At 37.4% G+C, this 11,690-nt stretch overlaps 1 protein-coding gene across 3 annotated transcripts; it reads left to right on the top strand.

Annotated features, from left to right (window-relative positions):
* Positions 1-2,376: 2,376 nt before the first annotated feature.
* On the top strand, positions 2,377-11,517 carry LOC110378758 (protein-glucosylgalactosylhydroxylysine glucosidase). 3 transcript variants are annotated; one of them, XM_064035222.1, is made up of 15 exons: positions 2,377-2,475; positions 4,639-4,784; positions 5,221-5,552; positions 5,774-6,076; positions 6,843-6,943; positions 7,278-7,413; positions 7,779-7,926; positions 8,145-8,292; positions 8,497-8,587; positions 8,718-8,805; positions 8,930-9,127; positions 9,542-9,710; positions 10,068-10,239; positions 10,598-10,738; positions 11,311-11,517. In XM_064035222.1, exons 2-15 carry the CDS (start codon positions 4,648-4,650, stop codon positions 11,418-11,420), a joined length of 2,274 nt encoding a protein of 757 aa, XP_063891292.1. In that variant the 5' UTR covers positions 2,377-2,475; positions 4,639-4,647; the 3' UTR covers positions 11,421-11,517. The 3 variants fall into 3 exon arrangements, with proteins under 3 accessions (XP_063891292.1, XP_063891293.1, XP_063891291.1); XM_064035223.1 differs by having other exon boundaries at positions 2,382-2,475; positions 4,636-4,784; XM_064035221.1 differs by lacking the exon at positions 2,377-2,475 and having other exon boundaries at positions 4,262-4,784.
* Positions 11,518-11,690: the final 173 nt, after the last annotated feature.

The following is an 11,690-nucleotide window of genomic DNA, read 5'->3' as shown; positions in this document are numbered from 1 at the left end:
GTGTATTGTTCGTGTGATTATTTTGGGTAGGACATGTGAGAACAATCAGAAATCTACGTGTGATGTGATGCAAGTAGACGTGACAGTTATTATGACATAATGAATAACTGTATTACATTATTTCGTAGTATCAGAATTTTCTTTTGTAACATCAGCCTACCGTTTTTCATTGACAACCATAAACTAAGGTATTTTTCTCAGCAGAGAATCGAAAAGCAATAAAACATCTTATAAGCTTATTACTTCTACAATTAGTCACACAAATAAAATTACATTGTAAACATTTATCTTACTGGCTACCGGAAACAAGCAAAGTTCATTAAACAAACATCAAAAGAGGTTTTAATCAAGATCAAACCTTCATAAAAGGTCCGATTAAGAGCATTAAATATAAGAGCTCCCAAAAATAAAGAACAAACGAAATACAAACATTCGTCAATAAAACAACAGGATATATTAACTCTTTTATTAAAAGTCAAGAAACTGTTAGCTTTGCAGATGATTCTGATATGTGATTGTATCATTAAATGCATTTTTATTTTAGCACCTTCTGTCTTGTGTTTTTGCATCAACAATGCGATATGATCAACGAGGAAATCCCATTAAAATGTGGTGAAGATAGAAGGCAAATTAAAATGCAAAGCTTGTTTATTCTTTAATTAATCTGCATTTTTAAATTCATTCAATTTATGGACCAACGTTTGTTTGAAGGCTCTCAAATTAATGAAACTATAAATTAAATTACAATTATCTAACAGGGAATCCCAGATATCCGTTAATTAGCTACAGCGTGCGTAAATGGCAAATAAAAACTCGTATGACACTCGCATTCATATTTATATAGCTCGTCAATTATACATGATTACAATTAATGCGGTCATTTACCTAGTATTCAATATTGCGGAGATAGGGAAATACTCTGCTGACAATACTCATTGTTCAGTTGGTCATTCAAGTGATAAAAAACCGTATGACACCATCTTTATACGAATTGGTGATAATTTACTTGGGTATACGTAAAATCTCTGTACCTCAGAAATCACTAGCAAGCGTTTGTGTCCCGAATTTCTTGAATAGACTAAGGGACAGCGTTAGTAAAATTGCACCTTTTAGGTCTGCGTGACCAGTCGTAAAATAATTTCCTGGACACGAATTATTGCCATTTGGAACCCAAACTATCAAAAATGTTTGATCATCAACCACATGAATGGTATTGCCCTAAATAAGGTTTCATCGAATAAGGTTTGTTCGATCCTGTAAACACCCGTGTGAAAATACCACGTGGTTTTAAATTCACATGGCAACCCAAAACTTAACCCATTCTCCAAAATTATATTAGAACATAGGGAATGCATTCTTAGCCACATTTTAAGCTTATAGATAATTTTAAGGTTATGAAACAACCTGTTAACGATGAAGCTACATAGCTTGGTAGCAGTGGAATCACTGAATGGTGTCTTGGGGCTCCGAGGTGGTTGGCCTGACAAACGGAGCGCAGCGGAGGGCGCCACGGTCCGCCGGCCACGAGCGTTAATGACACTGAATCTTGGGCCAATCATATCTCACTGCTCAGGCTATTAATTCAAGCAGGTTGAACGGAAAGTTTTATGTAATTTTGATCTGGACACCTTTGATGCTTCCAGGGTATTTTGGAAATCATTTAGCTCTTGGTTAGTTTCCCATGCCTATGTTAGGATTGGAACACCTACTATGTAGGTATTAACTTGTAGAAGTTAAACGGTGGTAAGGAACTTCCCTTAAGTTCAGGTTTAGTTAAGGAAAGCTTAGTTGTTATTAAGAAATATCACGGTATATGAGACCAGTTTTATTAGAAGACTAACTTGGCAGATCATTGTTTCTCTTTTATTCGAAGAGCAAGACAAAAAATATTTCAAAAATAAGTTGACACGATCACACTCGGTCACGTAACAGCGTTCACAATGGATTTTGTTTGAATTCTACGTAAAATGACAAGTGCTATCATGATGATAATTTTGTCACGATGAGACTGTGTTTGGATTTTTTTCTATTACTAACATCTCGAGAAAACCTGAAAATACCAACCAACAAGCGCGATGATTACGTAGCCCTCCCTCATCCTTCTCCGTGTGAGAGGAGGCCTTTGCTCAGCAGTGGAACGAACAAGGCTGATGATGATTGAAGAAGAAAATCTTCCCCAAAAGGAAAATATTGTGTTCTTGTTTTGCGGTTTCAAGGATGTTATCTCCAATTTCTCGAACCTGGCATGTAAGTAGTTTCAGTAACATGAAGGGCCATGATTCAGTATCCTGTATCAGTTATCATAAAAAATACAATAACTACATTTGTCACGTATAAGTAATGTTTTCCGATAATTGCAGTGTAGTAGACCGAAGCGCCTCATTGAACAAGTATCTGTGACGGTAGACGCATGTCTAAACGTGTTGCAAAAGAAACGTAACTTGGACACAGTCTGTTAACAAGGAGTCTTGTAAGGTAATCATGATTTTTCCTCATAAGGCCATGTAATATGTTCAACATAGTGACATTACTACTACAAGTCATAGTTTTCTTTGATCTTTTGAGTGCTAGCACGGACCTGCAATAGTATGAAAGGTTAAAGAGAGTAAAATCCACTTCAGAGTATAGGTTATCAAATTAAACTTGATCAGGACAACAGCTTTATAAAGGACGTAATGTGTATTGGATTGATCGATCAAATTCATATCCGTGAAGTGCACAAATAAAAAAAAAATAGGTACGAAGAAATAGCCTCACTCCATACTGTAGGTACTACTAATACCTCATTCATCTCACAGTTAACGCTTTATGTCTACAATAGAACAAGGAAGTAGCTTATTATCTCTGACTAACCACATGTCAGTTATAACCAGTAAAATGACACATCCACGCGTCTTGTTAACACCCTTTACATCACACCTTTCGATAAGTTCAGCTGTCAAATTATTAATCCATTACAAGATTCCTGTACCAATTAACTTCCCTTCCCTCTTAACATATTCCTCCCCAGAACTTCTCCAAGTCCTCATGATTGCTATCCTTCGCAATAATATTAAATTATAGACCGTGGCCTACTTTTGGTCACCGTTTAGATAAATGTGGTATTTTAATGTTTCCCCCCCTCCCCCTTTTTTTATATATATATATTTTATAATATTTCAATGTTCTAACCTTTTATATTTGTTATTTATATATGTATATTTTTGTTTCAGTGCCGTCCTACTAACCCAACAAGATCTACAATCAGTTAAATTATTATTCTTTCTCAAAGTTGTTTGTTTGGCATCACGACGTGCTTATCATTTCACTCGTCAGTGGCAGAATCGTTGATATCGACATCGACAATTTGCCATAACCAAAAATAGAATAGAATAGAAAATTGCCCAACCGCTGCGAGTAGACCTCGATGGTAAATCAACCGAACTATGACACCTGTAACCAGTAGTAACAAGCGAATCGGTACCAAAAGTGTTCATAGCAAGTACCAGAGCGTAACTAGAGGGTATACGGTCTGATGCGCGCGCGCAAGTGGCGGCAATCGCCCGATCAAACAATTGAAACATGGCTCTATGAGTGTCATTTGTGATAATGTAATTAAAAATAAAGCTTGTGTGGTTATTGTACTCATATTTTCTAAGGTCGTCACTAATAATATTAATAATGTGTAAAGTTGTTTGTTTGTTAAAAATACCAGCACAGATTTTTCTATAAAATCGACGCTCAAACCCTTTTATGTTTTAACCAGACGAACTAGCGAGCTAGAGCTAAACATTTTTAATTATTTTGCATATTCATTTGTTTATAAACGACCGAGATAACAATTTGTCTGCCTGCATTGAAATCTAGAGCTAAAGATTTAATTTCATGTAAACAAACGTAAATTAGGGTTGAACATAGGTACATGTTTGAATTCTTTATCTAGAACATGACTTCATAGTTTTTTTCAATCTAGCTAGATCTAGCTCTAGGTACAAGGTAGGTTAATAAAACCTACTTTGCATGATTTAATCGGCATTGGGGCAATTAATCCAATGTTAAGATGAGTTTCTTAGCCGAGTATCTAGCTCAGTAATAAGGAAGTGTCAATTGAATTACTGACCACTCTATGTTTAGGGGTGTCAAAACTTATGGGTATTCAAAAAATAGTAAATTACTATCATAAATAGAAGACTATTATTCCAACAGCCCATGTGTTATTGTGAATTCTAATTATTTTCTTTCAACATTTATAGTTAATTGGGCAATATAAGGTACAATGTACCTACGTTATCATAGAGCAGGTTAGGTAAACCCAGTCTCTATTAATTATTTTGCTCATCATCATCACAGATAAAAATCACACAGCGATTGAAACAAAGCGACGGCCCTAATTATTATTATCTCTGTTAATAGAACAATAATGTGTGTCATGTTAGGTCGCAGGTCGCGGTATCTACACATTGGCGTTGACCGCCTCGCGGGAGCGTACCGCGCAGACCAACGGCCGCGCTTCATCTGACCCATTCGAAAAATCTGACATTTATTCAAAATTTCGAATTCGGTATTCCATTTGACGTTCCTTTTTTTACTTAAAAGTTTTGTTACGAAGGTTTTATATATTTTGTGTGGATGTGGAACTTTTTGGCGCGTAATAAGCAGGTGGGAGCGATGTTGGGGTTGCTGTCCATCGCAGCCGTGGTCACCATTGTGCTGACCACTAGAGGTGGCAGCAATGCTGCTGAGGATATCGGGTCGTCGGAAACTGAGGACATCAGTCCTGCCAGTCATGTTTTCTCGACTTATACGTAAGTTTTATAGACTCATAACTTATTTATTTACGATTTTCTTTTTAACTAAAACTTAAAACATGCATTCCGAATTTTGTGATCGATTAGGAGCCGGTTTCTCAATCATCAGATAAATTCTTCTCCTAAATAACTATTTAACGACGGTGATTATCAGATGATTGTTATGATTAAATACTCGTATATTTTTCAATTGTAATTTGGATGGATAACTACTTATTTGAGCAAATATAAATTCTATAAGCATCGGCATCGGTATTTATAATTAAAATAAAACGCCTATGGTTGGAAAGGCAGCAATGGCTTGAGAAGTTACTACTAAAATACTACGCCTGTGATAGGGACGACAGCAACGGCCTTTACTCACTATTGCTACAACAAATCTTACGTAAGACATTCGTTTGCTGAAAGTTTCACCAGCTTAACTTTTTTCCAGCCTCCCATCAAACGACAAATACATGCCTTCTATCGGGAACGGCCACATAGCCACAAACATCTTCAGCGATACAGTCTACATGAATGGCTTATACAATGGCCAAGCTGGGTACAGTCATCGCGCCCGAATTCCCGCATGGGCCAATATCAGGCTCAACTCCACCTTGACTCATCATCCTTATAGTCCGGTATATAGCCTGGATACCAAGGAAGGAGTCTTCAAAGTCAGGGTAGATAGAGAAAGATCAGTGGTTACACAGAGGATATACGCACATAGATTTTACACGAGGGCTATTGTGAATCAGATTAAAGTGGAAGCTAAAACTCATTACGGTAAGATTTTTAAATTACAATCAGCTGTTTTATTTCCGCTTGGATGGAGATTCCCCGAAGTTTATCTCATCTCTCCCTTAGTACCTTTCAATGCATGTGTTAGTAGTGTTGTAAAAGTAACAAAGTATATTGAAGCCCGTGAAGAGAACATAAGATTAGATTTAGAAAGGTTGTATAAAATGCTACAGCATTTAAAGTGCCTAAACATTTAACCATTTCAGATCCCAATTTCGTCAACCAAGAAATCTGGATAGCCATAAAACTAATGCCTGGGGCAGACAGCAAGGACATTGCCTTCCAAGAGCCAATACCACAGATACTTAACGGTAGAACAATTTGGAGTACTTGCGGTTTGACGAAGGAATCTGAGGATCTGACTTATCAACCGCTACCAATAGAAGTTTGTGCTTATTGGACATCAGTTCCTGATCATCTAGTGGTGCCTCAGCATGGCTCCAGGGTGTTTACTTTCGTGATGACGGCGGACAAGAATAAAACTGTAGCGAGAGAGGAGCTAATCAAAGGTTATTTGTGACTTCATTTGTTTCTTTGCATATCATAGAATGTAGAAGATGAAGGTATTTGTGAAAGCAGATGACTGGCTTTGACCGCTTCTAAAAGATCACATCACAAGTAAAATCAGCAAGATTACTAAATTTAGTAACCAGACACTTTAATAGTCGTGGTAAATGTCTATTTTCAGAACTGAATACTTTAATGATGTCATCATAATTGTTATAATATTAGAGGTAATTGAAGCTCCCCTGATAAAGACTCCATTATCATGCTCTTTAAGAACACCCACGGTCGACATTAGACATTGCTCTTAATTTTTATTAACACTTATGATGGTTGCAGCTGCAACTCAAGCTAAGATAATAATATTCACGTTACTTTGGATATAGGTGGATTATGCCTGGTTATGACACAGTGCTAAAATTGCTTTTCGTCATATCCGGAGGTTAAAAAAAGTAGTCTTTGTCCAATAGAACTATAATATCTCCTAAAATCATGTTTTGTACTATGAATGACTCAAACCAAACATATATATGACAAAAAACAGGCTTTTGATGCAATTATAATATGATATAAAGTGTACCTACAATTCTGAGGCAAATGTTTCGTAAGATGGAACTATTACCGTACCTACCTATTTCCTGAATCCGATTATCTCCAGAAAAAAACGTGTCAGCAATTTCAAATTTCAATGTCAAAATAGCGTTTATTAAAATAGGGTGTTAAAAGTAAAGAGCTGGTGTCCACGTATGGTAAAGTTACACGCTTGCATAGTATTGCAGGAGGACGGCGAGGTGTTGTTCCAGAAGCATGTGGAACACTGGGAGCAGCTGTACCAGCAGGGCGGCATGGATATCGAAGGAAACTTAGAGCTGGTTAGTTGATTTTTGAAAAATTACCTAAGCGGCATTTTACATAGATATATTACTATGGATCAGACCAAGGGCAGTTAGCGGTAGTATCTACCAGTTGTTAATTTTTTGTTATGGATATTGTGGGATTGGGATATATAGAAGCTAACCGCTTCGTGTAAAACTACTGTAAAACGCTGGAAAACCCCATGACGAAAAACAAACATATGTAGGGGGTTTTCTCTTAGATAAAGCAGCTTGAGATCCATTTAATAAATATAGGAATACAATAACTACCAATGTTTATTTGGTTACTACTTTTTTTCTTACGTTTAATGTTTTTGTTACTACATTTCAGGCTAAGATCGTAAACGGCATATGGTACTACTTCCTGAGCTCGTTACCCTCCGAGGAGTCATTTCATCCGCTCGACCGGTTCTTCGGACTCAGTCCTACTGGACTTGCCAGAGGCGGCACTTTTGAGGATTATGAAGGTATTGATTTACATGCTAATTATTCATCCATGAATCTCCATTCTATTTATGCGTATTAGTACTTACCTATCTATACTAATATAAAGCTGAAGAGTTTGTTTGTTTAATTGAACGCGCTTATCTCAGGAACTACTGGTTCGATTTGAAAATTTCTTTCAGTGTTAGATAGCCCATTTATCGAGGAAGGCTATAGGCTACTTTTTATCCCGGTACGGGAAGTAGTTCCCACGGGATGCTGGTGAAACCGCTGGCAGAAGCTAGTGTATTATAAAACTGAAGACTTTGTATTCTAAGATTACCTTCAGAAATGCTCTGCTTCTTTTCATTTAAACAGCATACTTTAAAAGTTCACGCTATTATTTCAGGTCACAATTTCTGGGACACGGAAACATGGATGTTTCCCTCGATCCTGCTGCTATATCCTCAATACGCCAACAAGCTCCTGCAGTACCGACTGGATACAGCTTATGTTGCTGCAGAGCTGGCCAAGATCACTGGCAATAAAGGATACAGGTATAGTAAAGACCTTTCAAAAGTATTCATAAATAAACACTAGACTAGAAATATTTATTTGACATGCCAAGAACTGATCAATTAATTTATTGAAAAGATAGCACTCCTCTACATAAGGTGTGACTTTGAACTCTGAAATTGCCAATCCGCTTTGAAAAACTGTGGTGATTACTTCCCTGCTTGAGTTGATAATACGACAAAATATTCCATATTTTCAGGTTTCCATGGGAGAGCGCATACACGGGCGTGGAGGTGACCCAGCCCTGCTGTCCCGACGTGGCTATCTTCGAGCAGCACATCAGTGGGTGCATCTCCTTCGCCATCCGCCAGTACCTTGCCACTACTAGGGACGAAGAGTGGTTGAAGGTATGAATATTCTTCTTGCAATTTACTCTTTAGGAAGTAAAAGCCGTTAGGCTGCACTACATGCCTATGAAGTAGATATTTAATAGCAAATGCTTGTTCGATAGTACGATGCTATTAAGATTTTTATAGGCGCCACAAAATATTCAGAATAGTAGAGTTTATACTGTTTTGTAGGAATACATTAAAAAAATATAACATTTTCAGCATGGCGGTTGTGATATTGTAACAAATATAGCAGACTTCTGGGCGTCACGTGCTGTTATAGACTACAATACCGGCCTCTACGATATATCAAGTAAGAGTTACATTATATTGTCCAACGATCAAATAGAAAATTAATTAATTTAAATGTGAAAGATATGCTACATATTTTAATTATGTTATTAAACTATTGAAAAATATAAAATGTATTTTATTGTTTCCAGATGTAATGGGCCCTGATGAGGATCACAGGAATGTAAACAACTCGGTATTCACTAATGTCGTCGCTGGATACTCCATGTATTTGGCACAGTAAGTAGACCTACCTACCTAATGTGTCTAAACGGTGTCAGAGCGATATCCTCATAAGACAGTATGCACATCATCAGTCACTTGACCAAAGAAACCCATCTAAGTATACATTTGCTGATTCCAGATACGTATCCTGTCTCTGCAAAGACTACTACATGGCGAAAGACCCGGACCACTGGGCGGACATCGCATGGAGTCTAGCCCTACCTTACGATCAGGAGTTGGATTATCACCCGCAGTTCACCGGGTATAAACGAGGAGAGCCAATTAAACAGGCTGATGCAATACTGCTAGGTTTTCCTTTGCAGTATGCTATGAATCAGTAAGTGGTTTTGTATCCTACAAAAAAGTGGGGAAGTTTTTTTACCTGTTCTTTCAAATTCATTGGTTTAATTAAGAGTTAGTATAATGAGACAACAACAACAAGAGCTGGATGCGAGAAGCCGAGAATCGATCTCAGTAGCGTGCACTTGGAGAGGCCTATGTCCAGCAGTGGACTGCGATAGGCTGATGATGATGATGATGAATGAGACAACGAGACGATGAGACGAGCTAATATACATAAGTACGGATAGAAAGGTTGCATGCTCCGCCGACCCAAATTAGATCAGAATGAAGTTTGTTTCGTAAAATTACAAACAGCAGCAGAAACTTAGCGACTATTACTGTCGTTTTAGAGATATTTGGACCAACGAACTCTATATTAATAGAACCAATGTCCTTCATAATTTTCCAGTACCACTCGGCTGAACGACCTAATGTACTACGAGTCAGTGACGCGAGAGAATGGGCCAGCCATGACGTGGAGTATGCACACCATCGGACATCTGCAAGTAGACGACGAAAAGAAAGCTGAGGCCATGTTCAACATGAGCTATAAGGGATTTGTGAGAGAACCATTTAAGGTGACATTAAAATTGTTTATTCTGCGGTCTGCCGGATTAAATATCACATTTAACACACAATTTCAACGTCCTTTTGTTTTATTTACGTCTTCAGGATAACATAGGGGCTTTTCTGCTTAAATAGCTCTTTAGGGGCAAGGATAATCATGAATAACTCTTTGACTGGAAGACAAATAATTCCGCTGGCTTTCAATCCGCTATTTCATTCTAAAAAAAAAAGAAGAAATTCCATACCTACAAGCTTCCGCGCATGTATCACCTCATGCTAATTTCCTAAGCTATGTTAATGAATTTGTGGGTGGTCCTTACCTACGAGCATATCTCCATACTAGTAACTATCAAACCTTTATCCTCCAGGTTTGGTGTGAGCTCCGTCGTCCATTGTCAGGCGCAGTGAACTTTTTCACAGGAATGGGAGGGTTCCTGCAGACCCTCATGTTCGGGTATGCAGGCGTCAGCATACACTTAGATAGGCTGGAAATCAACAAGCCTCGATTGCCGCCTAATGCGACCAAGTTTACGATCCGAGGTAAGATTTGCAAATGGAAATAAGACCTTACAATATGTATCAAGACTATAAGCAGGAAGGAGAACGCGAATAAACGGATGGTCAGGAAAACCAAAAAATACATGGGACTGATGGGTCCAACTGCAAGCCAAATGTATATTTCCTTGTTCATATTTTTTATTATACCTGGCATTTGCGAGGATACCACTATCTACTGAATACTTACTTTCATGATTTGTCATGAAAGTCTACAGTACCTAAAAGCCTTAATGCCTACAGTTCATATTTTGCTCTGATTTTTTTTTATCTACAACATTTTCGAGATGTTTTATTATAAAGCTTACCAAAATTAGCAGCATCAATATATATTTCTCTACAGGTATCAAATACCTCGGCGCGAATCTAACACTAGAGATCTCAGCGAACAGCACCAAACTTAGTGTGACCTCCTTGGACGATAATTGGAGATTAGTACTGAATGATGGCAAATACAACATCACATTAGCACCCGGTATCACAGGTGAGGTATTTACATTACTCTGTTGGTAAATATGACCTCTATATAAAGAGTAAAAGGTCATAATGTACACTAATGTCTCATTTCCTGCGTGTAGAGGTCAGATATAATTGAGATGCACGAAACCGCAAAGAATTGCAAAATTGGGGACTGGTTACCATGCTAAGTATGACAGTTATATTGCATATAGTCAAGTGCAACCAGTATTTGAACTCTCTGGACAGCTTTATCTATATCATAGATAATTTTAACTTTGATTAAGTAATAAATACTTCAGGTTCTTATGTATGAAATGAGCAAAGTGCACAGTTCGGAATTGATTTAATGGAGGAGAAATTCCAGGGACACTGTTTTGAAATAAGTAGATGACAGAATAATAAAGCAGGTTGTTAATCTAACATTAGGGATAAGTAGGTAGGTATTATGAGGATCACGTAAGTCAATAACTTATTATCGCGTTTTACAGTAACCTGTAATAAAACCAACAAATTAAACGGTGATTAAAAAGACCGCCACTTACAAGTTGCCGTTGGGAAAACCTATACCTACTCTAATAACAGCTTTTCTCCTTGCAGTGATACTCCCCGGATCCGGTCCGTTCACGGTACGATCAGAGCCGTGGAAAGACTGCAAGCTGCCCACAGATATCATCGGGCAGAATTATTTAAGGCCTATTGGGACATAGCCTTGTCATAGAAGTCGAATTCTAAGGATCTCTTAATGTATATGGAAAATTGTTACGACAACATTATTTTAGAATTATATTAAAGTATTGAAATCATTACATGTCTTATAATTTTTACAGTTATTTGATTTATCAATCATCAATAACTATCTGGTAATTTGCTTCCTAGAGGTAGAATTTTGACATTTGTCCCACAATATGTAATGTAAAATTTCTGTCTCTGGGAGCGATCGCTATTAGGAAATTATAAAATGAAAAATAAAATCACAT

The sequence above is a fragment of the Helicoverpa armigera genome, chromosome 6 (genome assembly GCF_030705265.1).
Source record: "Helicoverpa armigera isolate CAAS_96S chromosome 6, ASM3070526v1, whole genome shotgun sequence".
Classification (NCBI taxonomy): Eukaryota; Metazoa; Arthropoda; class Insecta; order Lepidoptera; family Noctuidae; genus Helicoverpa; species Helicoverpa armigera.
This window is presented reverse-complemented; position numbering and strand designations above follow the sequence as displayed.

Coding starts and splice junctions, on each gene's coding strand:
- LOC110378758 (XM_064035221.1), top strand. CDS start 4,609: ATGTGGAACTTTTTGGCGCGTAATAAGCAGGTGGGAGCGATGTTGGGG. Junction 6,944..7,277: donor TCGAAGGAAACTTAGAGCTG/GTTAGTTGATTT, acceptor ACTACATTTCAG/GCTAAGATCGTAAACGGCAT. Junction 8,293..8,496: donor GGGACGAAGAGTGGTTGAAG/GTATGAATATTC, acceptor TAACATTTTCAG/CATGGCGGTTGTGATATTGT.